The following is a 24,970-nucleotide window of genomic DNA, read 5'->3' on the forward strand; positions in this document are numbered from 1 at the left end:
TGCTTGAAAACGATGTTGAAGCTTGGGAACGATGGAATTTGGCAAGTGTTGTCCCCCTCAACCGGTGATACCCATTCAAAACATAGAACACGTGGTTGCCTACAAGCCGACACTGCAGGTTTGTGCCATCGTCTGTTACCCCTTGCTCATAACTTGACTTTTTTTTGTCTCAAACTGGGCGCTTTCACCCTCCTCTTGATTCGCCATGACAACGACGTCGTGGCAATCAAAAGACATCCCTGTCTTGCCGAATGAGCTGCTTATGCAAATCATCAGCTTTGCTGATCGTCGCAATCTGCCCGTCTTCCTTTTTGTATGTCGCTACACGTTCCAACTTGTCAGGACACAGGCATACCGCAAAGCTATATTTCCTGACGACTTGTCCATGACTGATATCATTCATTTCTGCCAACGGTACGGGCTGGCCCTGGAGACAATCAAACTTCCTCAAGGAAGATACTACTCGGACACATTCTTTGCGCTGCTATCAAAGCTCTGCCCCAATTTGACTTTTCTGCAATCCAGCATTACACCTAAGCAGCTTGTACGACAACTCTTGCCGACCATGCGTGCAAGCCAGCCATGTTTCATGCTTACATATGTCCCAACGCACGTTGATTTTTTTGATATGGATCATTTCTATCTGCCATGTTGTTCATCCTTTTTTGTTCTTCCAACCACTTCATCTGTCGATACATCAACCACAACCCACATTGCGCATTATTTCCATCACCCTGGAGCTCTGCGGAATGCAATTTTACCAACTTACGGTGCCGATCTTCTGTCATTGACGCTTAATCCATACGATACTCTGACAGCTCCTGTCGCACGTTCCATCATTTCAAAATGCCCGCGCATCAGATACCTCGTCGCACCAACCGTCAAAGCAGAAGGATTATGGATGTTACTGCGCTGGTGCCACACCCTAGCAACGATCATTGTCGGCTGGGGAGACGATGATGACTTTCAGGCGGACGGACAAGGACCACTAGCATTTGAAGACGAGCGTGCAATAGCAGAAGAGGAGAATGAAAAAGCTGTCGAGACGATTAAGCAACACAAACGAGTATGGTGCGTGCACCCGTGTTACCAAGCATTGCATGAATCTAGCAAATCCTGGCATATAGGTATTATTCCGAAGAAATAAAAAGCAACTGTGTACTTTGTATTATATACAAGCATTTGGTACATGTAAACGCTATCATTATTTATCTCCTGCCGCCATTCCCAGTCGAAAAGAACGCTACCAATATCCTTGTGGGTAATAGGATATGCACGTTGGTCGTCATCTAACGCGGTTACAGGCGGCAGATTTCTATCCGCCTATAGTCAACATCCATTATTGAAATCCTACCTATAATTTTTATTTGGCCGAGAGAGAAGTTTGTCTAGTGTCAGATGCCAGCATCTCGTAAGCCAAATGTTTGCTAAATCACGGAAATTCTGGAGCTCTATTCTTTATCTTTCCAAAATTTGAAGGGACTTCACAGATATTTAATAGACATAATGTAAGATCCGGAATCTTTGGCATGTAGCAACATTCTACATCCTTTGTATTTTTTCCTTACCATGGAAGAACATGAAAAGAAACCTTGGGGAAACCGGGAAAAGGGATGCGGACTTCCAATCGGATGCTAACCAAACGCAACGAAGCCACGCCGCATGGACGAAGACGTGCTGCAGGCTGTCGCAGATACACGTTTTCCATTCTCTGTTCGATTGACGGTTCGACTCATTGTCACAGAGCTTCGTAAACAAGGGAAACAACCTGATACAGTACCCCAGTAGTTTGAGCTATCACAGATTCTCCAGACACACTGCTGGACGCCCTATGCTTCACCATCTTGTCACCTCTCCAAACATTGTCAAGTCTAGAAAGAAACAGCCATGTCGTTTGAAAGGGATAACGAAACGCCACCTGCTCTAAACAACTTCTCTGTCCTTCATGGACATTCGCTGCAACAATATTATGGCTCCTCTACGGGGGCACCACTTAATCCTCAGCGACTAAATCGCAACAATGTCTCTCCAGCACCTAGCGCTCCGCCTGTTTCCTCTCCATCCGTTGGGGGAGGCTACCCGTTTCCAATGTATTCCAGCAATTCTTTCCCAAGGTACTCCGTCTCCATGAATCTGGCGGCACAGAAACTGTCTACACAATCGCAACAGAACTCTCTTTCTTCCATCGGAACTCCTGCACTCCATTCGTCATCAGAACCAACGTTCTCGGGCGCGGCCTCGACGCACATGGCACGACAATTAACTTATGCACAACTATCGAGGCAGTCGGCCTCACCGCACCACCATGCTCGGACGGCTGCAGCTATGGCACGGAATACACCTGTGGGCTCCACTGTAACGATCACAGATCCCAATAATCCAAGCAAGTCTTTCAACGGCTTGATTGGTAAGGGCCGGCAGGAGGAGGATAGCCGGACAGGTGCGAAGCCGCCTACATCATCGTCGTCAACAGGGTTGCAAGACCATACTTGGACGACGTTGGATCTTGGTGGCATGGGGATTAAGAATTTGTCACCAGCGCTTTGTTCGTACACCTTCTTGACCATCCTGTACATGAACCACAACAATCTTTCATTTCTCACACCAGCAATATCTAACCTCGTTAACCTGAAGACTTTGGATGTCTCAGGTAACAAGTTGACTTCAATACCTCCAGAACTGGGCCTTTTAATCAACCTTCGGGAACTGTTGCTTTTCGACAACAACCTTGTCACGCTGCCAAGTGAACTCGGTACCTTGTACCAACTTGAAGTACTCGGTTTAGAAGGCAACCCGATCCAGGCCGACATTAAGAATCTCTTGATGAAGGAAGGGACTGCTGCTGTGATCATGTCTCTGCGAGAGAATGCTCCAGGTACTATTCGATTGCAATTTGCTTAGACCTGCCCTTATTTTCCTAACCGTTTGACCATTTAGTTGGCATGCCACCTCCGCAGCGAGAATGGGTTACGATCGAGGATATTAAACCAGAGGAAGAAAAAGGTATGACGAACTAATGAAAAATAGACTGTGAATTGCTTACTTACCGAGGTTTCAGATAAATTTTCTGTACTCTGCTACAATATCTTGTGTCAAAAGTATGCGACAAGTCAAGCATATGGATATACGCCATCCTGGGCCTTGACTTGGGACTACCGCAAGGAATTGATTGTTTCCGAAATACTAGGCTGGAACGCCGATGTGGTCTGCCTGCAGGTAAATTTTCAAACATGTCTAACGATCAAGCTCATATATTGACTTTATATAATTAGGAATTGGGTCTAGCGCAATATGAGGAACTGTTTAAAGACGAATTTAAACAGAGGGCAGGTTACGAGAGCGTTTTCTATCCAAAATCCCGTGCAAAGACGATGTCAGAAAAGGAAAGAGGCCAAGTTGATGGTTGTGCAACATTCTTTAAAGAATCAAAGTAAGTTAACCTCCCTACGAAGCTATTCTGTTGCAGCAAACTGACAATCAATATGCAGATTTCGGCTGCTCAGCGCGAACCTTCTTGAATATAACCAGAAGGCATTACAACGGGCTGATTTCAAGAGCTGCGAGGATATCTATAATCGAGTAATGACAAAAGACAACATTGCAGTCATGACTGTATTGGAGAATAAGGAGACTTTGGCTCGTGTCTTGATCGCAAATTCACATATCCATTGGGATCCGACGTTTGCTGATGTCAAGCTTGTACAAGTCGGAATGCTTATGGATGAACTCGAGAAGTTTGGTGCTAAGCATTTGAGCCCACCACCGTCGTCGCCAGATGGGCCAACTTATGCGTCCACCTCAAAATTGCCGACGATTATTGCAGGCGATTTCAACTCCACTCCAGAATCAGGTGTCTACGAGTTTCTATCCAAAGGTTCCGTGAAACAAGACCATGACGACTTTGGTGACCATACATACGGCGACTACACAACGGAAGGCTTGTCGCACAGCCTGTCGCTAAAGAGCACTTATGCGCCAATAGGAGAGCTACCCTTCACTAACTATACGCCCGGTTTCAAGGGAGTGTTGGACTACATCTGGCATTCAACAAACACGCTGGACGTTCTGTCTGTACTGGGGTCCATAGATAAATCTTATCTCAGCAAGGTGGTTGGTTTCCCCAACGCGCATTTTCCATCAGAGTAAGTAGACGACGTTGTCTGGATGATATTTGCATTGCATTTAACAGATTATTTTTAGTCACATTCCTATCATGGTGGAGCTCAAAATAAAACCACCGCGGCCAGAACAGACAGAAGAGCCAGATTTTGGATCCGGGTCCAACCGTCGTAGAGAAAATGATGATCGCAATGGTCATTCCAATAGATAACACTTGAAAACTATTGTGCTTTCCTCGTCTTTCCTGATATACCTGCATGCAGGTATAGGATTTACCCCATACTCTTTCCCTTTCCTCCGTTTGTTTTTTTCCGTTTCTCCATTCCAGTACATACTGCTTTATTTCTTCTCTTTTTCTTTCATTCTTTCCAGGTTGGATGTAAAAAATGCTTTTATTCTATGAGCTGCTTTCGACAGTGCCGGATTGAATCCAGTGGTTGTGAATATCTACAAGTTCAGAAATGATTTTGCTTTCAATTTCTACATTATGCTTCATCTCCTCAGGAGAGAGCGAGATTCGTCGTTCGGTGGTATTCATGATCAAGGTAACCGTCTGCTTTCGGGTGTGAAGCATGTTACCAATGACTACTTGGTGACCGTATCGATTCAATGCTTGCCGGGCCTTGGGCACCAGTAATTTCTCATCTGTTTCCAACTACAAAGTAATAACATTGAGTTCATCTTTGCATATAAATTTGTATTGTTTGTTGTTACCTTGAAAGAAACGATGAATCCCTGCGTTGCCCATGCACTGACAAGCGGCTTGAGAAACTTAGGAACTTGGTCGAGAGTGAGTGTTAACGCGCCTTCGCGCGACTGGATTTTATGCTCGGCCATCTTCTCGGATGGAATAAAAAAGTCGCTGACAGCCGCTGCCAAGTAATACATGGCTTTTTCACGCAGACGGGCTAGTATGCGCGTGCTGCTCTTCAACTTGAACAGATAATCTGACAGGGTAACAAAATCGAGTAGAAGGATACGATTGGCTTCGATGGCTTTGCGGTACGATACAAGGATTTCATGCATTTCTGCAGCGTACTGTGGATCAACTGGATGGTAACGGTCATTACTCTCCGATGATCCCATTGCTATGATATATCTTGACTTACCCTTGACAGACCCATCCTGCTGTGGGACCAGGTAGTCCAGAAACCCTTTGTGTGGATTGTGGGTGTAATGTCGATGAAAGGGTTCCAGACTGAACTGTCGATGCATAAATACAACAGCGTATCCAGCCTTCAAAAAGTACTCTGCGGAGGCAGCGCCGCGGTTGCCATTGCTAAAGTTATCGATAAATCGCACCGTTTGATTTTCAAGAGGCACGGTGGTTCCACCGCTCTGTAAACGATTCTTAGAATAATGATAATGATAATAATAATAGTAATACAAAGACCAATATGCTAAGAGAGAAGATACTTGCAGTTATTAAGACGACTCGGTTGCCCTGCTGGTAGTGATAGTCTACAAAGGCGGAAAGTTTTTCCTCAAACTCGGCAAGATTGGCAGGCGGCTTGTTCATTTGAAAATAAACCTCCGGGTCAATGACGCCTTGGCCATTGTCCAAGAGGTCCTGCGCAGAAGAGGGTGAAGGAGACATTGGGTAAGTCTGTTGGGGAATGCTGTCTCTTCGTGACATGACAAATATATATTCTTTTTGGATAAGTAATCGGAGACACTGGTGTGTGAAAAGGTCTGTCCCCGTCACACAAGGTTTCTCTTCATCTCTCTCCAAAATGATCATCCATGAATGCTTTACCCTTTTGACAATCACAGTCCAGAATATACTCGGAGAAGCTCCTATCGAAAATATCCTCTTTAATAATCAAGCAAAAAACGATGTAGATGCTGCAGTGAAGGAATGCTCAGCCAATCATGTTTATTAATACAGAAACGTGTACACTTTATATTATGCTCGTCTTAGTTTCGACCCGAATGGGTCTTTATTTTGCGATGAAGAGGAAGGGTAGGAAGTAGATGATGATGATGACGCGACGGGCATTGGCTTTGATGGCTCGTAGTACTGGAAACGGGTGTCGACGTTGCTCGGATCAAGAGAAGACGACGACGAGGAAGTGCCGGGCTGAGCAGGTTGCAATGTCTCTGATGCGAGTCGTCTGCTTTTCTCGTCGTAATCTGGTATTCCAGCGACTATATCAAAAAAAGAGGGTAAGCCGTTGTGGTCTTCGTAGCGCGAAGACGGTGAATGCCTCGGTGCTGCCGACTGTGACAACGAAGATAGCTTCATGAGGTTTCGAGCAGCAAGTTCATCTTCATCCGTCAATTGTTCTTCTTTTTCTACCCGCCGTGTCCGCTGCGTGTCGGGCGGCGTGGGAGGCAATCCAATATGCTCGTCGTTCATCTGCTGCACGGGGCGGAAGGCAGCTTCAACTTCTTCAAATTTTCTGTTTGTCATGCCGCTTTCAACTTTTAGTCGAGCATATTGGAGCCGAGCTTTCAGCAATTTTGTCAGCTAGACCCAATTAATCATTAATAACTTTCAAGACAAAATCACATGGTATGTGCACGTACTTGGTTGATGTCATGATCTGGCGGCGTAGACGCTGGATCTGCCATGGTCGAGAATGAACCGAGAGAAAGAACAAGAGATACACGTTTCAGAGCTAACAATGCCATTGTATGGGGTTGGGATGAAAATTCAAAAAATGTTTCAGTTTTCACTCTGATCTGTTCAAAACCCTAAAGTACCTTATACGTAGGAAGCATGCTATCCAGGTCAAGCTTGAAAACAATACAGAACGTAAAGAACTGAATATTACAAGGAAGGAGAAGAAAAAGGAACAAGCACGACGCATGGTTGTTGGCCTTCTTTTTTTCGGTTCCGCCCAGCGACTCTCTCATTTTCCTTTCTTGGTGTGAGAACAGACACAAAAAAAAAGTTTCCCTTGTCGAGCTATGCGTGGTGGATTCAAACGGAATCGAGGTCATGATCAAAGGGTGGGTGCACGCCTGCCACAAAAGATGCAGGAGGAGATCGCCGAGCAAGGTACGAAGAATTCATTGACCAAATCGAATTTGAGATCGCTGATCGATCAACATTGACTAGGCGAGAAAGACGATAGAAAGTTTAATAGGCCGGCTCACCTGAAAGGGCCCAGCAGAAAAGAGCTGAGAAAGCAGAAGCGACTCGAGAAACGCAAACGAAATGCAGCATACCATTCCGGTCGACCTGTTGAATCTGCAGCTAAGCGGCAAAAGACTCAAGGCGTAGCAGAGGAGAAGAAAAAGAAGCAGCAACAGCAACCCAAAGACTCCGGGAAGGCCAACGAAAAGAAGCAAGAGAAGCAAAAAAGCAAGAGCAACGAGTTTAAATCAGCTTTGGAGCGCATGTCAAAATCGAATCCTAACGTTTATTCCCTTCTACAATCTGACAACCTTGTATCATCCACCGAAGGCAATACATCCAAGCGAGATTTTGATGAAGATGATCGAGAAATTGCGTACTGGGAGAAGAAACTTGGTATAAACAAGAAGAAGAAGACGAATATAAACAAGGCACTGGAGGCGGATGGTTTGCTCGATCTGCTGGATGGCCTCGGAAGTGCAGAAATATCTCGCGATAAAGACGATGAAATGTTAATGTCTGAAGACGAAGAAGAGCAAGAGGACGGGGATATGGTTGACGATTCCGAAGACGATGAGGATGATTCTTCACTAGAGAAAGAGCTTGTAGGAGGCTCGTCCGATGAAGAAGAGGACGAAACTATGGAGCAAGATGAAGCGCTATCCTCTGAAGAAGAAATTGACGAATCAGAAGAGGCATCAGACAATGATGAGGATACTGAAGAGGTCGCAGAGCAGTCTAAGCAGATAAAGTCGAGTGATGAGGAAAGCAGCGACGAGGATCAGCAGAAAAATGTCGATAACGAGAAGCAATCGGAAGCGAAGAAACCGGAGACTCCAGCTGCTGGGCGCTATATCCCGCCTCATTTGCGCAAGGCTGCATCCGGTCTATCTGAACAGCAGCTTAAACTGCAACGAACTCTGCAAGGTCTGTTGAACAGACTTAGCGAAAGTAACCTCGAAAGTATCTTGTTTGAAGTTGAAAAATGCTATACAAATTACACTCGTCATGGTAAGTGCCAGAGATACCCTGTAGACAATTGAATCAGCGATTAATTGACTGATAGACGTAACTTCAACTATCACCAATCTCATTTTGACATCGATCGCTCAAAAGTCCAACCTTCTCGATTCGTTTGTGATCACATACGCTGCTGTTGTGGGTGGTCTTTATCGTCTGGTCGGCATTGATTTTGGTAAATAGAGCTAAGGATGGTTTGAATACACCATCGACTAACCAAATATCGATAGTTGCCCATTTTGTTCAGACACTTGTGGAAAGGTTCGAGTCTAATTATCAAAAGTGCGAAGAAGCGATAAAGAGTGGAGATATTCAGGAAGCCGACGACGAAACGACACCGGGAGCTAGAGAAGCCAAAAACTTGCTGACTTTGGCACTTGAGCTTTACAACTTTCAAGTTATTGCTTGCATCCTCGTTTACGATCTCGTACGACTGCTGATAGCCAACCTGGATGAATACAGTGTGGAACTTCTGCTCAAGATTGTCAAGAGTAAGCGCGAGATTTGGATGCTGGCTTCGCTAAAGGGTTTAAACTCACCATATATTTTCCTTATTAGCCGCCGGTGGTCAATTACGATCCGACGATCCTGGATCATTAAAAGCTATTATTGATGAGATTCAAAAAGAAACTGCAAAGCGTGATGCAAAGAGCATATCGTAAGTCTTGTCAAGATGCTTACAACTGTCTTTCTTTTTACTCATATGTATTTTAGAACTCGACACAAGTTTATGTTGGAAACACTCGCAAATATCAAGAATAACAAGATTAAAACTGGTCCCACTGCAGCTGGCCAAGCAGATAAAGAACTCGTATTGAAACTTAAAAAGTTCTTAAACAGTCTTGGCAAGAAGCGCACAGTGCGCAGCTCGGAAGCATTGCGAGTGAGCTTGGAAGATATTCATCAAATCGAAACCAAAGGCAAATGGTGGCTCGTCGGTGCATCGTGGAAGGACAATATGGTTGGCACCGAAAGCAAGCATGCGAGTCAAGCAAAAATTGCAGAGGATCTCCGAAAGGATCAATCTATGCAGCAAGCTCTGCTCAAGCTGGCCAGAAAGCAAGGCATGAACACAGATATCCGTCGCAGCATTTTCGTTACTATCATGAGTGCAGAGGACTACTTGGATGCATTTGAAAAGGTCATGAAACTGGGCCTCACTGAAGTACAACAGAGAGAAATTGCACGCGTACTGCTTCAATGTACTGGAAATGTAAGTTGTACTCTTGTTTGAAAAATATGCAAAACTCATGCAATGGCTGGTTGTAGGAAAAAACGTTCAATCCATACTACATGCTGCTCAGCAGGAAATTATGTCAGACGAGCCATTCCTTCAAAGTCACGTACCAATATTGTCTATGGGACTTTTTGCGCGAATGCGGCGAGACAGATGTTGGTGGATTGGAGCGGACTATGCATGAATCCCAAAGTACGCCCAATGGCAGCAAAGTACGGTTGAGCCGTATAGTCAACGTAGCAAAGCTGTATGCAGCCATGATAGCCAGTGGTGCCTTGTCATTGTCTGTACTACGCAGTCTAAATTTCATGACGCTTGGAAACAACGGACGATTGTGGCTCGAGCTCCTATTTATCAATATTTTTGCGCAGGCCAAACAGGAAGGTCCACAAACTATTGTTAACGTTTTTAGCAAGATTCTGGAGATGAGAACGCTTGCACAGGGTTGCTTATTCTTCTTGCAGGAATCCGTCGTTGGTGGTGTCAACTCTGGATACGGCGGTGTCGACCCTGAAACTGTACGATGGGGCTGCAAGCTAGCGAGGGAGGTGCTCAGAAAGTAGAGCAAATCGATACCTGTAGAGATGCATTTACATTTTGTAATTAAAAAGTGCATAGAAGCTATGTAGTTAAAGATTGTCCCTTTCTTATTTTATTATAAGTAACGAACGGGAGCTAATGCCAGCATACGTTTGGAAACTTGCAGCGTATATCGCATTCATACCTATCATATTGCAAGCAAGCACGGATGTATGGCGATATACGCTTCTCTATCTCCATGCGATCGGGCTGGTATGCCTTGTAATGTTTGGATCCTCAAAGTCGAATGACATGTACAGTTTAAATCATGTCGTGTTTAATCTCGTCATTCCACCAAAAACACTGTGGTTCAATATGGGATTATGGGACAACGATGCATTGGAGTTCCCGGAGGCATGTGAAACTTTGGCTACGGCAGTTATCAATCGACTAGATATAAAAAAACCAGTATTCCATGCATTGCATGTTCTGGGTGAGATACTTATATCAGATGTACCTCTTCCAACTGCTTGGAATTAATCGTTCCCAATAGATGTCGGCTATGGATGTGGAGATTCATGTTTTCTTCTTGCAGGTATATGCACTTACATCATTTTGACATTTTCGTCAGCATTGGTTATTGATGATCATTGATAGAAACATACAAGTGTCGAGTGACTGTATGCATCAACCACCATCTGTAGTTGTTGACGTGTTTTCCTCATTGATTCGCATATAGGGCGTCACAAACGAACCCACACAATGGCACATATCAAAACATCGACTTGAGCACGAATACAGTGCATTGCTTGACATGGTTCAACTCATACAGGGCTCGGCAACAGAAATCTCTTGTTTGCTCGAAAACCGTATGTTTGATCGTATCTTGTGCGTGGATTCCGCATACCATTATCAAACTCGCTATGATTTCCTCAAATCAGCATATACCCACTTGTTACCTGGTGGTACCTTAGCGTTGTTCGACTTGTGCCTCCATGACAGTCTGTATCCAGCAAACTGGATCACTCGCTGGATAGCAAAGTCCGTTTTACAGATACCCACCGAAAATCTATGCACAGTTGACGATTATCGTGAGCAGCTAGCGACATTGGGTTACGAAGAGGTGGCAATAGAAACCCTGCAACAGGGTCGCGTATTCGGTGGATTAAGTAGAGCGATTCAACGCCAGATTCACAGAGCACACGTCTGGGATGCTACACCGTCGGTTGGAAACAAGGCTTTCATGGTTATTACGGCTTGGATGTTTGGATTGTTAGCCAAAAATACCTGGATCACTCCTATTATTGTTTCTGCTAAAAAGAAATCTTGATGAATACATAGACCACTTCATATTCCTTGCAAATACTCTTAATATGAGATATCTGCAGAGGCACTCATTTTACTGTATCTTTATATGTATCGACCATAGACATTAAAGAAATCATTCGCATTTGCTGATACTACAAGGTATTTGAAACTAATACGGAGGAGTTCTGCTCATATTTGGCACCGTGACAGCTTATTAAATGATTTCTATGATAAACCAAGAGAGCGACAATGAATAGATATCTGCAAGCGTATAAAGCCAATGCCGAGTTCAACCAAGTAATCAATGTCATCTACATTATCGACTTGATGGCTTAAACAAGATCATAGTTCCCAAAAGCATTGCAGTCGCAAGATTGAGAGATAAATAAATACACAATCGGCACTTCTTGTCTTCCTGAGAAACTTGCTCGAATTTGTAGGACATGTTACATATTTGCTACTAATGGTCTGTATCTTGCGGTGCTGTTTCATTGACTTAGATGCGCACTGTCCATTGCGGTTCTCGCTTGCGATTAGATTTAATCCATCAGTTATCTAAATATTTTCCCATGTCGCTAGGCATGCAACTGGGATCCAGCATACAGCCATTAGCAGAAGTGAGCAGCAGTTATTACAATGGATATGTACGAGATCATATAGATGCTGCTGTAAAATTGCAGAGCATTTTGATAAACAAAGATTTGCACTGTACATTCTCGGTTACCCTAACTGGACTTACGTAACCGCATTTGCCCCGCTCTTTTAGACGGGTTAATTCGGGTTTTCATTCCGATCCATCCGACATGAAAACGCGGGATGCAGGATGGACTTGACAAACATAGCAACCGGTACATAAACAAAGAGCGGGCGCTTAGACGTTGCTGCAGCAATGGAATGGATGCTATTATGATTGCTTGGAAGGATGGAACTCCTGAAGCGTAAGGTGGGTGACCCAGTAAATTGCATGCACCAGCGGAGAAGCAGTTGACTTTTTGCACGAGGACTTTTTCATTCAATTGTAATTCTATAAAAAGGAAATGACGGGTTCATGTGAAAAAAAAAATGGGTTGTGAACTTCTATTAGAGGATCAAATGCTCGTCAGCCATTTCTTTTCTTCCTCAGAACCCATCATTCCACTTCCCGCATGACACAACTTCTTACGTACGTGATATAAAGTAGATTGCGCGCACGCGATTTTTAGGACGCTAGAACGAGTTGCAGTGGCTGCGGGCTCAGAGAGTTTTTCGTCTCCCGCCGAGTTGTTTTCGAAAAAAAGATCTGCCGAACAAAGGGAAATAGCCGGGGGTGGGTGGGATCCACAGTGAAAAAGCCGTGTCTACCCTTTTTTTCCACCTTTTTCCTTAAAGAGCTGGCTTTTCCCCGGTCTCTGTAACTCCATCGCCTCTACTCTCACTCCACCATGCAGTCCTCCCGCGTTGCACCCCTCGCTCTTCGTACATTGTCCGGCTCTGCCCGTCGCGCTGCCGTCCGTTCTTCCTCATGGATGGCTGGCGCTCAAGCCAGAAATTTGCACGTACAAGTCCCTGCTGCAATGTACATGCGCTCTGATCGCTTAAAGTAAGATTTCCCGACGCGAACGTTGCGATTTCGCGTGACCAGTGTTTGCTAACAAGCTTGTCTTCTGCTTTCTTCGCAGCAACTACCCAGCTAGCAAAGCTGTTTCTCGGCATCAAGTTAGATATTACGGTAAATATATGCAATAAGAGGACGTGTTGGTTTTCAAATTTGGCAGATCGATTGATACGTTGCATAGCCGACAAGGTCGTCAAGGTCCCACAGATGGCCGAGTCTATCTCTGAAGGCACTTTAAAACAATGGGTCAAGCGTAAGTCACCATCGTACTGCTGATGGATGATATGGTACTCATGCATACGCGTTGTAGAGGTCGGCGATTTTGTTCAGCAAGACGAAGAAGTAGCTACCATTGAAACCGACAAGGTTGATGTTACTGTCAACTCGCCCGCATCCGGCACCATTGTAGAAGTATATGCACAAGAAGAAGACAACGTTGCCGTCGGTGCCGACTTTTTCAAACTTGAACTGGGGGATGCTCCCAAGGAAGGCGCTGCAAAACCCCAACAGGAAGAGAAGCCAAAGGAAGAGGAGTCAAAACCTCAAGAAGAATCAAAGCCTGCGCCGGAATCAAAACCTGAAGCTACACCCGCAGCAGCTCCTCAACAGCAACAGCCATCAAAACCAGCCCCCGCACCTGAACAGGAAGATGCCGGCAAGAAGGTCTATGGTACCCGAAACGAGACCCGTGTAAAGATGAACCGTATGCGCACACGTATCGCTGAGCGTCTCAAGCAATCCCAAGAGACTGCTGCCTCATTAACGACCTTCAACGAAATCGATATGACCAACCTCATGAACTTGCGCAAGGAATACAAGGATGCCGTCATCAAGAAGCACGGCGTCAAGTTTGGTTTCATGTCTGCTTTCGTCAAGGCTTCCGCCACTGCTCTTCAGGAGCTTCCTGCCGTCAACGCTTACATTGAAGGCAACGAAATCGTCTACCACGACTATGTCGATATCAGCGTTGCTGTCTCTACCCCCAAGGGTCTCGTCACCCCCGTCTTGCGCAACGTTGAGGATATGAACTTTGTCGACATTGAAAAGAACATTGCTTCATACAGCCAAAAGGTGAGTCACACGAGCAATGCATGAAAAAGGTGAAAGAGCCCTGGGAAACTTATGCACACCGTCGCACAGGCTCGCGATGGCAAGATCACGATTGAAGATATGGCTGGTGGCACCTTCACTATTTCCAACGGTGGTGTCTTTGGTTCCTTGATGGGTACTCCCATCATTAACTTGCCCCAGACAGCCATCTTGGGTATGCACGCTATCAAGGAAAGACCCGTTGTCGTCGATGGCAAGGTACGTAATAATTTATTGTTATGCTACAGAAAACATGATGTTCACGAGACAAATTTTGCTAGATTGAAATCCGCCCTATGATGTACGTCGCCCTCACTTATGATCACCGACTTATCGATGGCCGCGAAGCCGTCACTTTCCTCGTGAGAATCAAGGAGATGGTTGAGGATCCTCGACGATTCCTTCTTGGCATTTAAATGACTTGTATTTAATTAAATTGTGGAATAAAAGAAAAGAAAAACGGGAAAAGAGAGGGATCCATGTACAGCATACAAAGAAAGAAAAAGAAGATATTGATCCTTATATGTATAAATCTTGTGTGTGTGCGTGTATGTATATATTGCTCGAAAAGTGTTCGGCCAAAGGGATATATATATGTATGTATGTACATGTCATCGTTGGTTGCCACTGCAAAGCATTTATGGAGCGTAGAGACTCGGTGTGACGCTCAGTTTTAGGGTGCGAGTTGGGTACTCTGTGATCAAGGACTCGATTTCACGGGACTTTCCTGAGGACGTGGAGCAGCTTGAGCAAGACGATGAACGTCTGCGACGGTTTGATGCGAACCAGGATGAGGGCCAAGAACGGCGGCGTTGTTCGTTTTTGAGCGTGGATGGAAAGAGGAATTTCATATTACTTTTAGAGCAGGCGAGATGAAAGACCAAGATATCCAGTCGAGAACAAGAAGCTTCTTTTATATATACGCAGTCCGTGCGGATAGGAGTAATGAGATGCAGGGAAAAAGAAGCAGCCCGAATTCGGATGAAAATGGTCCCTTTTAATAATAACAATACAATTACTTACCCCATCCTTACAGGAACCTGGCTAATCCTTTCTCTCATCTCTCTCCATTCGCTAAGCCCGTGCGGGATAATGATAGGGACAACGAAACATGGTATGTTGCTTGAAACGCAAAGTCTGCATGCATGCCACACGATGTTTTTAATGCCTCTTTCTTCCTGGTGCATATATGTGCACCAGGAGTGCATTTCATTTTCTTTTACGGTCAAGGAGTGAGCCTTAAGATGGGAATAGGGACGTTACAGACGAGATCGAAGATAAGAAAATAAAGTGTGTGCGTGCACGGAAAAGATCAGCGAGTTCAGATATGAAAGAGCTCCTAAATTATCAAGTTTTAATAACCACAAGCATTCCCATGATTCAAACCACCACTGCGAGGAGACGTTAAGTACATTACATAGCTAGGCACGAGCGCAGCGACAGCCATAGCAATATGTGCCAAGGCCTTTTATTTTCCTCTTAAAGTCAGCGAGAAATTCATGCGTACTACCATAGATCGAGCCCTTACCAAAGCGAGCGTAACAATCGATGTTTGTGCGGCTGCCGCAGAATTTCATGAATTTCTTGTCTTGGGGGAAAATAGGAAAAAGGACGCATTCCAGACTTACCATTGACAGTGATGATAATAGCTCCGTCTCGTCAAACCGGCTGCGAGGCCAACAATGAGCCCGATCAGTATACAGCAGCATAGGATGGAGAAAAGTCGTCTTCTTAGTGCCAGCGACCTGTTCTGCGGGGGCGCATAGAATGTTGTTACGGGGTTGTTGCGAAGGAAACTTGAGCCTCCATTACCCGCTGCTGGGGGTGGAGGAGGGTACTGGTACTGCGGTGGAGGTGCATAGTACGTTGCACCAGGCGGGTGCGCGTCACCGGAAGGAGGCTGGTACGAAGGAGGAGGGTACTGGTGATGCTGCGACGAGCTGATGCCTCCTCCTCCGTCGTCGCCGCCGCCGCCCAAGTTGGCTGCAATGCAATTCAATTTTAAAGTTACACCTGAGATCATCGCGCCGACGCATTACATACCTTGCGATGATGGTGCTTTTGGATTATCGTTCATTGGGGAGCTGCTGCTGGTGCTGTGCAATGATGTAAGGGGACGTAAGGAAAATAGAAGAGGAAAAGGAGAGATGCGGGGATTATCCCCAAATCCCAATTTCGTTTCGGGGACGTCGTGCATGCAAACAATGCTGGCAAAGCCAAGGACTCGCTGTTCCATCATTGCTACGTATCTGCTACCGCCAAGTCGCCTACGTCAGCTGACCAACCTTGCCGGAATCACGTATATTCGAATGTCCTTCGTGTTGAAAATTTATATGTAGTTGGACCTAACAAGCTTGCTTCAAGTACCATGCAGCATCATTTATAAAGAGGTCGAATGCGACTCTACTAGTCGCTTTGATAAGATTTTCCAAATACAACAAGTCTTTAGCACTACATCATATATAAACTGAAACTTGAAGTCGAAAGTTCGATGAATCAGCGAGTTAGGAGCATATTATCAATCCGTGTATAGCTTAATTGCGTGCTCATGTGTATGTACAATGCAAGATAAATTTGATACATAGGTCCTGTAATACTATATGCTGATGTAAAGTGAATTGATTGATCTTATACATGTACGCAGCTATAAGTCACTCCTTCCATAACATCTTATCCAAAACGATGGGATCTAAACGCTATGCACTGCTGCATTCTTTGTGCGGTGCGAGAACTTTACAGTTCATTATTAGTATTATTGATTCAATATTTTTAGGCGATCTCCATGTTACAAAAAGATGAATTGCTTGCTTCTCGATAGGATTAAGTATAATCACTCAATTGTTGCTGCTGTAGCCAACATGCAACTACCAGGCAAAACCTGTTCATGCCATGACCACGCCACTGTACGCGACTGATCTATATATCTGGTTGAAATATTAAACAAGAATCCTCCTCATATCCACTATTCAAAAACTGAATCTGATATATTAATATGTCGCGCTTAGCCTAGTACTTTTGATCATAGATCACATAGAGATTGTATCTTCATTCTTTACGGAAACACGTGTATATGATTTATGTTAGCCACAATAAAGGCGACGGTTCGAAATCAGCAGGAAGTATTCGATGATGTACAGTTGACATCTTGCTCAGTCACGAATTGATTATCCAACCTCTCTAGTATATGAAGAGAATTTTTGAACCTACGGTGCCGTTATAGACAGTAGTTAATGGTCTAACTCCTGCTACTAGTCCCTGATGTGGGACCCAGACTCGTTCAAGGCGGCGACAGGCGCACAGTGAGAAAAAATTTTTTTTTCATTTATCCCCGCCAAGATATAAAAGCGTAGACGAAGTTTGCGACGCGGTTTTCTTTCGTTCTTTCCACTTTAGCAAGGTTCGTATAATCCTATTCCAATTCTTGTTTCCCACCCACATCGACTTTCGCGTGACATGATGACCTTTGGCATTTGGCTTTAGCTCGTTTAGAGCGGTGATGAAAAAGCTAGCTACCTTATTAAACCTGTCTGATACCCCAACATCGTTGCTTTTCTGCGCGATATCCCTTACTGCATATCTTTATTTGGCATGGCAATGGAATGCTGACTGTATTCTTTGTTGTTTATCTAGGTCCAGACTGTGACGCTCGCAAGTGGAAGATATATATCCATTTTATCATTTTATTATATTGTCTTTAAATCAATAAATCCTAGTTTAGCTTTGGAAATTTAATTATTGCACTTGTCTTTGTCGTCTATTATGCGCATATTTCCTTCACGTCTATGGTTATTAATGTTTTGTTATCGATGCTGACCAAGAAGAGAACACTTTGCAACAAGTCACACATGGATATCTTCAAAGGAGCGATCTGACAACCTGTTGCGAGGCTGGAGTCTGGAAAAGAAGGTTGAAAGTGCACGCATGCTAGGCTCTGTGCGGACATGTATTAGCTAGGCTGCAAGTAACATAACTAGGCTCTTACATGACCAGTATCTTTCGATGGAATGTTATGTAGAATAGAATCATTCGACTAACCAAACCAGGGTAGCGTGATAAGCAAGGCACAAATAATAATGTATGTATTGGAAAACCATTTCCTCAGCAGGATAAGGACAACAATGGTTAGAGGTTACGGAAAGCATGAACAGGATTTGGGTCCGGTGCCACCACAAACATTCCCCAATACTGCAGCCTGAGCTTAATACGTAAAGCGGTCTCTGCTGTTGGCTGACAAGCAGCCTTTCTTATGCTATTACGAAAAAAGAATTCCGAGACGAAAACCATCCTCCATTTCCACGATGTAATGATACGACAGCATGTAAGAAATAATGGCATGACAACGGTTGCAGTCGTGCGTAAAGTAACAAAGAAGGACAACGACAGGACTTCGACACCTTGGCCGACAACGTTTGGCTGAACGATACCATCATTGAGTTCCATATGGAATACCTCGAGCGAATTGCATGCACTTCAAATGCTCACATTCTGCTACTTCGACCAGGCATTGTACAGCTCATTTTGCATCTCCAAGGTGAGAGAGAACGCCTTACCTGCGGCAGCAGTCGGTACTCATATTACCTTGTCCTTTACACTGCTCAAAAGACCCGACCTATCTCGCATCTGCATTGCCACCTCATCTCGATAGATACAGATATATTTTCATCCCTGTGAATGACTCACAGCCTCAGGCGGGATACAGTGGATCACATTGGTCCTTACTTGTATTCTGTCGGCCCAATCTGACGTTCTACTATTACGACACATTGCACGGCACCAATCAGCACGTGGCTCGTCTGACCGCAGGCCGCATGGTGCCCTTGCTGCGACTCACGCGGCAGACGATTTTCAAGCCAGTGCCTACGCCCCAGCAGGACAACGGGGCAGACTGCGGTGGTAAGAACGAGCATGGGCTGCGTTGTAAAGATACAAGGGCTGAGATAGGATGATATAATAGTTTATGTGATCGCCATCACGGATAATTTGGTGCAGCGTCTCATGTCCACACTAGGGCATCAGAATGTCAACCTAGAGAGGCTGTTCTACGTAACAGCTGGCGATTTACCGCCCATGCGAAAAGTCAGGAAAGAACTCAGGAAACGCATCGAAAAATTGAGCAAAGACGCTCAGAAACAAGCATGATTCCTCAAGTCTATTAAACCAAATATCTACTCTGACTTTTTGCCGTCTTTAACATCTACGATCGGTTTATCAGAAGTCGGCATCACACCAAGTGCATCCAGTCGCTCGGTCAAGCTGGGGTGAGATCTGTTCCACGCAGAGTACCAAGGATCCACGTTAAATCCACCCAAATTCTTGACGCTGAGTTTGATCAATGCACTCCTAAGGGTTGATGCATATCCAAGCTTCAACGCAAACGCATCTATTTTGTATACGAGAACAATTATTTTTATACAGATCAGCATCAATGTGTGGCAGATCCTGGACTTACCGGCCTCGTACTCGTTCTTGCGCTGGTATACGTGCATCAAGAAGCCTACGACGCTGTCTACCGGTGCATAGATGTATTGGAACAGCAAGAATCCGATCAGTGTTGGCATCGTATAGAATCCAAAGTCATTGTAAAGCTGGACATTGTGAATAAAATGCGAGAAAAGCCAGAACATGCTAAACATGTACACTTGTGTGACCGCTAGGATCTTGACTGTGTGGTTCATTGACCAATGGCCAAGTTCATGTGCTGTCAAAAAAGGAGAGGGCAGTGTGAGTTACTCGTGGCACATCCTTTGCATCAATTGCGTTTATTGCGTGTGTGGCAGGACACCTTACCCAAAACAGCGCTGATTTCGTCCGTGTTGGAATGCTCAATAAGTGTATCAAAGAGAACAATGTGCTTATTTTTGCCAAAGCCATAAAAGTAAGCGTTCGAATGACTCGATCGGCGGCTACCATCGATGACATAAAGCTTTTTCAATGGGAATGAAATTCGTCCAGCCAGTTCTTCGATGCGGGTACGTAGCTCGCCTTGCTCCAAAGGAGTGAGTTTGTTGAATAGGGGCTGAATAACAGTCGGGTAGATCGTGATGAAAAAGAACTGGAAGGCAACGCTAGGAATGATGATATCAGTTAGCTCTTTTTTGGGAGGTTGCATTTCGACTATTCCCGATTGAATACACATACACCGTGAGCCATACGTAAAAGTAGAACTGATCGCCGGTTGATTTGATGATCCAAAGGAAAGCTGCCAAAAACGGAATCATGATGACGCCGCCGACAGCGAGCTGCTTCAACATATCGGTAAAAAACAAACCAATAGTCTGCTTGTTGAAACCATGACGTTGCTCCACGACAAATGTCGAATAGAGCGAAAATGGAATATTCACAATGGTCGACATGAAGGAATAGATACAAATGAAAACAATGGATTGTGCAATCTATGCAGTGTAATTTGCATTAATTACAAATACAACAATGAACCTATTCCTTCCTACCTCATATTCTTCTCCATATCCTGTATATTGGAGCATCTTTTGGCCAGACAAATTCCAGAGCCATGGCAGAAAATCATAATGGAGTTGTAGCACGACCAATGCCTGCTTGAACGTATTCTCGACAAAGGCGAAGCGCGACTTGTCGAGATTGTAACTCTGCGACTTTGCAAAGTCGGCTTCGTTGACAATATCTGCCAGCTCTTTGGGCCGATCGCGCATCAGATATCTGCGATGCTGCCGGTAGCTTGACGTTTTATGCGTTATGAACTGAAATAGACATAGAAGCAACGCAGTTGAGAGCTTACTTGAGGTACTGTTCGAAAGCATAGACCGCGCAGCTAAAGCCGATCACGTAGGATTTGTAGTCGACATTGTCCAGATACGGTGCCACGTAGGACATTTTACAAGGAAGGAGGGGTTGCAGTGGTGCGAAGAAAAAAGAGAGAGCTGATGGACAACGTGGCAACTCAGCAGCGTCGCGCTTTTTTCTCTTTTTTTTTGACGGCATGAGCGAGGCACAAACCATGTCGACTTTCCTTTCATGGCAAGCGATAGTTCCTGGGTGTATGGTTTGAGACACCAGGTAAAAAGACAAAGCTGGGCCAAGGCAGTTCCTGTAAAAAGGACTTACAGTTCCTCACCTAAAGGCCCGGTGCTTGACCGCTGTAGCTAGCAAAGACGGCGGCGAGACCAGCAAGTTCCTAGTGGGCACAGTCGGCGTCAGGAACAATCTCGTCTGTCTTCTCGAGTTTGATGAGAGCAAGTCCGAGATTGTATCAACATTGTATGAGCATCCCGATGAAGTGTGGGATATAAGCTCTTCTCCTGTAAACGAAACGCTGCTGTTTACATGTCACAGCCAAGGTACGGTGCAAACAGCTCTGTTCACCCAAACTCGATAATTTGACACGGCAGGTATCAGTTGGTAATGATCCACGACAGCGCAAGGCGACTCTGTGGAAGCGCAACAGTGTTGATGCTGCTTCTGAAGAGGGCGTAGGCACGAAACACGCGTTGCAGCAACTGATGAGTTTGGAAAACGAAGGAGTATCACGGTAAGAGTTAACTATATATGCGATATGGCGTTGAGAGCATGTACACTCAAGCTGAACGTTCGGCAGTGTATTGTGGGATCCAACTAGTCAGGAAAATACATCACGGGTTGCGTGTACTTGCGCGCAGCAGTTGCATGTTGCGAGACTGAACAATGCATCTACGACAGTAAGCTGAAAAGATGACCGGGTCCGTTTCTTTAAGATATTTAGAAAAGTCTTCCTGTAGACCGAGATATCCATAGATACGTCTACTATTTATGATAAAGACGAAGATGACGGCGATATCACAAATGCAGCTTGGAATCCGCATGATACGCAGAATATGATAACTACGATTGGATCCAATCTTGCTGGGTGGGACTTTCGATCTGGTAAAACGTCCTTTACAAAGCACCGAGCACACAAGAGCACTGTCCGCGCTCTGGATTACAATCCGAACAAGCCGTACCACGTAGTTACAGGTGGCGACGATGCCCTGGTATCGATATGGGATGTTCGGCAATTATCTTCGCCGGCAATGACGGTAGAGGGCCACACGCATTGGTAAATATCATGCAATGTTTGGTTAGGCGTGGAGACAATACACTTACATGCTCAAACTAGGGTATGGTCCGTTGCGTTTAATCGGTTTCATGACCAGCTGCTGTTAACATCCGGCTCAGACACGCTCGTTAACCTTCACAATGTTGTTTCTGTTTCGTCCGCTTCGTACCTCCGCAGTGAGGAGCAGACATCGCAAGAGGATGAAAACAACCATTCCGAAGGCTACTGGAGCAGGTGAGTCGTCAAGCGCAAAAATAATGATCATATTCGAGAAATTACTAATATTATTATCGACGGGTAGCTATAGACCATCCGACGGGCTGATATGCACGTACGATCAACATGAAGATAGTGTCTACGCATCTGTTTGGAGCACTGCAGACACATGGACCTTTGCGTCATTGTCGTACGCTGGTCGCGTAGTAATCAGCCAAGTACCGACAGGCGAAAAGTTCAAGATCCTGGGCGTGTAAAGAGAAAGAAAGATCATACCAACACGAATTCGCATATCCCTTGTACAGTACAGATCTGTCATTCTCTGATGATAATGAAATTTGCTTTATCGAGTCGAAAAAAGAGAGAAAAGAAAACCTTATAATGAGTATACATTGCCCTGATGACTTTGGCAATAGAGTATATAAATTGATGCCAATCAAAGCAGCTGTTATGTGCCTAAGTGGATATATCGAGCCTTCAGTAGGGTATGTTCTATTTCGAAAATATTAGATATCAAGCCTTCCAATCCAGCCAGACTCTGAATATACTTACATTGCTGTCACAATGTTGCTTGACCTGCTCAAACATCTTGAGCATTTTTCGTCGAGCACCCAGAGCAGCGACGCCTTTGGCTGCAAGTGCGTCATCGTCCAACTTAATCATATCTTGCCACTTCATGCTTTCAAAGATAGGATTGTATTTATGCAATCTCAGGTTTCTCAACCAAGCCGGGATATCTAGCAAACACACACATCAGTCCGTCAGTCAGACTCTCGGATTCCCTATTGCGCTTCTTACTCACCTTCCAAAAGTTTCATATCTACTACATCCACATATTTCTTTTCCTTGTTGGATGATCTTTGTCCAAAGATCCTCTTTTTGCCGTTGCCCTGCCGTGATTGGTGATTACTGTTATCGTTGTTATTTCTGCTGCTGCTGATGTTGGACGCATCGCTGTGGTCGCTCAAATAATCATGCTCGCCTTCTGACATGATATCATTGGGATTCAAGAAACGTCCATATTGCTGTCCACTGCGTGGTTTCGGATTCTTGCCCCAGTACGGTGCAAGACTGGCTGAATTCGAGGCTGTGGGTACGGGGGATGCATTGCGTGATTTCCTGCGTTGATTGACGCTGTGGGTACTCGTGCTCTTTTGTGGAATAGGTTGATTGCCGTCGTACATGGAGAATACGATATTGGCTACTTGCTGACGCTCGTCAGTTTCAGGGACCGTACCAGGGATGCTAGCACCGCGTCTCGAAAAGTTCACTTCGTCGTTGTTGTTACTGTTGTTCATAACAACGTTTCGACTCCAGGGACTTCCCAGCACATTCAGGTGTTGGTCAACCTCTGATGCCGAGCTTGGGCGTTCTATTGTTTTGCCACGTTCGCTGAACGTGCTCAGAGTTGGTGATAAACCGCCCCAGGATGAGCCTATGGTGGCTGCAGGGTCACCAGATTGTAATCCAAACGACCAGTTGGAAATGTCAGCAGACTTTGGTCTACCCGTGGCAGTCCGGTGGTTATCCATCGCACCCACCATACCGCCAGATGACGGGTTAAACGACCATCTGCTGTTGCCAAAGATAGAAGATAGATCGCCCTCGATCACCGATCGTGGTCTGGCCGCATTGTTGCTTCCAAACATTGGGCTTCGTGCTTGCGGTTTTAGCCGCGCCTGACGGCTCATGAAAGCTGCGTCTTCCATGTTCAATCCAAATGCATTCTTTCCGGTTGTAGATAGCCCAAAACTGTTGCTAAATAGACGATGCTCATCTCCCTCCCCAAGTGCAAATGAATGACGGTCAATATTGCTGCTGTTATCCTTGAGTGCGTTGTTGGTCTGCCGCTGCGTTTGCTGCTGCTGCTGCTGCTGCTGCTGACGTGGAACCCTGTGATAGGGTAGCACCGACATGAGGCGCTGGCTAGCTTCCAGCTCTGCTTTAAGCATAGCGCCTGATAACTGTGCCTGCATATCGGCTGATGTACATATGCACAACATGGGCAAAGTTAGCACGACTAGTTTGAGAAAGGAAAACGTAATCTTCTGTTCCTTTTACCTTTTTCGGGATATGCTGGTGACAGCAATGACCCCAACGGATCCTTCTTGCCCATTTGTTGCAGGACTGTAATGAAAAACCGTATTTGCACGGGACTCGAGTGTTGAAGCAGAGTGTACACCGTAGTCGTCCGTTCAGCTTCGTTCAGATAACTGAACCATTGGTCTACGTGTTGCAGTTCATCTTTGAAACGCGCATCCAGACTCGCTGATGCCATGCTCTCCAAGTTTTGTTCATAATCTTGCAGATCTTCATACCATCTATCTAATGCTTCCGCTATATTTTTTATGCAAGTTAGGGCTGCGTGCTCTTTTTCCAAAAAGGCAGGAGAAAAAGAAGGAACGTGCCACTCACTTTCTGGAGATACGAAGCTTTCTGGCCGGATTATTTCGGACAACGGCCGCGTATTACGTTGCTGGTACGATGGCGACGAAGAAACAGGTCGTGTCCTCGGATTGACTGCCGTCGTTGATTCCGAAGCAGCCGGTGGTTTTAAGGAGGAAGACAATGACGGTTTGGGTGGGTATGCAAGCGCAGGCGAAGCGTCTGGGGCCGCAGTTGGTATGCCAAGACTGACGTCGCGGGAACTGTTGCTACTGTTACTACTTAGAAGAGAAGAAAATACATCCTTCAGAGGCGAGAACGTATAGCTGCTTTTTGCAGTAGAGGACATCAAAA

General features: G+C 45.2%; 12 protein-coding genes across 12 annotated transcripts; 7 read left to right on the forward strand and 5 right to left on the reverse strand.

Moving 5' to 3' along the window:
• Positions 1-205: 205 nt before the first annotated feature.
• VTP01DRAFT_10825 (uncharacterized protein) lies at positions 206-1,147 on the forward strand (the record flags this gene model as incomplete). The annotated part of the gene is made up of 1 exon (XM_069379230.1): positions 206-1,147. One exon carries the CDS (start codon positions 206-208, stop codon positions 1,145-1,147), a length of 942 nt encoding a protein of 313 aa, XP_069239225.1.
• Positions 1,148-1,887: 740 nt separating this feature from the next.
• On the forward strand, positions 1,888-4,330 carry VTP01DRAFT_10826 (uncharacterized protein; the record flags this gene model as incomplete). The annotated part of the gene is made up of 6 exons (XM_069379231.1): positions 1,888-2,875; positions 2,938-3,003; positions 3,059-3,216; positions 3,273-3,430; positions 3,489-4,142; positions 4,201-4,330. The coding sequence occupies 6 exons, from the start codon at positions 1,888-1,890 to the stop codon at positions 4,328-4,330; spliced, it is 2,154 nt and encodes a 717-aa protein (XP_069239226.1).
• A 186-nt stretch (positions 4,331-4,516) lies between these two features.
• On the reverse strand, positions 4,517-5,716 carry VTP01DRAFT_10827 (uncharacterized protein; the record flags this gene model as incomplete). The annotated part of the gene is made up of 4 exons (XM_069379232.1): positions 4,517-4,774; positions 4,834-5,168; positions 5,229-5,457; positions 5,540-5,716. 4 exons carry the CDS (start codon positions 5,714-5,716, stop codon positions 4,517-4,519), a joined length of 999 nt encoding a protein of 332 aa, XP_069239227.1.
• A 309-nt stretch (positions 5,717-6,025) lies between these two features.
• Positions 6,026-6,693, reverse strand: VTP01DRAFT_10828 (uncharacterized protein; the record flags this gene model as incomplete). The annotated part of the gene is made up of 2 exons (XM_069379233.1): positions 6,026-6,589; positions 6,649-6,693. 2 exons carry the CDS (start codon positions 6,691-6,693, stop codon positions 6,026-6,028), a joined length of 609 nt encoding a protein of 202 aa, XP_069239228.1.
• Positions 6,694-7,032: 339 nt separating this feature from the next.
• VTP01DRAFT_10829 (uncharacterized protein) lies at positions 7,033-10,021 on the forward strand (the record flags this gene model as incomplete). The annotated part of the gene is made up of 7 exons (XM_069379234.1): positions 7,033-7,123; positions 7,184-8,212; positions 8,268-8,396; positions 8,452-8,712; positions 8,780-8,879; positions 8,936-9,434; positions 9,491-10,021. The coding sequence occupies 7 exons, from the start codon at positions 7,033-7,035 to the stop codon at positions 10,019-10,021; spliced, it is 2,640 nt and encodes an 879-aa protein (XP_069239229.1).
• Positions 10,022-10,262: 241 nt separating this feature from the next.
• Positions 10,263-11,307, forward strand: VTP01DRAFT_10830 (uncharacterized protein; the record flags this gene model as incomplete). The annotated part of the gene is made up of 4 exons (XM_069379236.1): positions 10,263-10,470; positions 10,531-10,572; positions 10,635-10,657; positions 10,717-11,307. The coding sequence occupies 4 exons, from the start codon at positions 10,263-10,265 to the stop codon at positions 11,305-11,307; spliced, it is 864 nt and encodes a 287-aa protein (XP_069239230.1).
• A 1,399-nt stretch (positions 11,308-12,706) lies between these two features.
• VTP01DRAFT_10831 (uncharacterized protein) lies at positions 12,707-14,384 on the forward strand (the record flags this gene model as incomplete). The annotated part of the gene is made up of 6 exons (XM_069379237.1): positions 12,707-12,864; positions 12,944-12,993; positions 13,061-13,132; positions 13,190-13,950; positions 14,020-14,187; positions 14,250-14,384. 6 exons carry the CDS (start codon positions 12,707-12,709, stop codon positions 14,382-14,384), a joined length of 1,344 nt encoding a protein of 447 aa, XP_069239231.1.
• A 1,005-nt stretch (positions 14,385-15,389) lies between these two features.
• Positions 15,390-16,045, reverse strand: VTP01DRAFT_10832 (uncharacterized protein; the record flags this gene model as incomplete). Its single annotated transcript, XM_069379238.1, has 4 exons — positions 15,390-15,433; positions 15,497-15,528; positions 15,597-15,951; positions 16,012-16,045. The coding sequence occupies 4 exons, from the start codon at positions 16,043-16,045 to the stop codon at positions 15,390-15,392; spliced, it is 465 nt and encodes a 154-aa protein (XP_069239232.1).
• Positions 16,046-18,214: 2,169 nt separating this feature from the next.
• VTP01DRAFT_10833 (uncharacterized protein) lies at positions 18,215-19,107 on the forward strand (the record flags this gene model as incomplete). Its single annotated transcript, XM_069379239.1, has 4 exons — positions 18,215-18,286; positions 18,352-18,499; positions 18,571-18,861; positions 18,923-19,107. The coding sequence occupies 4 exons, from the start codon at positions 18,215-18,217 to the stop codon at positions 19,105-19,107; spliced, it is 696 nt and encodes a 231-aa protein (XP_069239233.1).
• A 26-nt stretch (positions 19,108-19,133) lies between these two features.
• VTP01DRAFT_10834 (uncharacterized protein) lies at positions 19,134-20,817 on the reverse strand (the record flags this gene model as incomplete). The annotated part of the gene is made up of 6 exons (XM_069379240.1): positions 19,134-19,348; positions 19,418-19,666; positions 19,756-20,033; positions 20,107-20,360; positions 20,418-20,661; positions 20,723-20,817. The coding sequence occupies 6 exons, from the start codon at positions 20,815-20,817 to the stop codon at positions 19,134-19,136; spliced, it is 1,335 nt and encodes a 444-aa protein (XP_069239234.1).
• Positions 20,818-20,958: 141 nt separating this feature from the next.
• Positions 20,959-22,488, forward strand: VTP01DRAFT_10835 (uncharacterized protein; the record flags this gene model as incomplete). Its single annotated transcript, XM_069379241.1, has 7 exons — positions 20,959-21,000; positions 21,065-21,281; positions 21,340-21,472; positions 21,539-21,638; positions 21,699-22,015; positions 22,076-22,249; positions 22,317-22,488. 7 exons carry the CDS (start codon positions 20,959-20,961, stop codon positions 22,486-22,488), a joined length of 1,155 nt encoding a protein of 384 aa, XP_069239235.1.
• A 220-nt stretch (positions 22,489-22,708) lies between these two features.
• VTP01DRAFT_10836 (uncharacterized protein) lies at positions 22,709-24,965 on the reverse strand (the record flags this gene model as incomplete). Its single annotated transcript, XM_069379242.1, has 5 exons — positions 22,709-22,723; positions 22,784-22,968; positions 23,034-24,212; positions 24,293-24,568; positions 24,647-24,965. 5 exons carry the CDS (start codon positions 24,963-24,965, stop codon positions 22,709-22,711), a joined length of 1,974 nt encoding a protein of 657 aa, XP_069239236.1.
• Positions 24,966-24,970: the final 5 nt, after the last annotated feature.

This window comes from Rhizomucor pusillus (genome assembly GCF_041956525.1).
Source record: "Rhizomucor pusillus strain CBS 183.67 unplaced genomic scaffold VTP01scaffold_9, whole genome shotgun sequence".
NCBI lineage: Eukaryota > Fungi > Mucoromycota > Mucoromycetes > Mucorales > Lichtheimiaceae > Rhizomucor > Rhizomucor pusillus.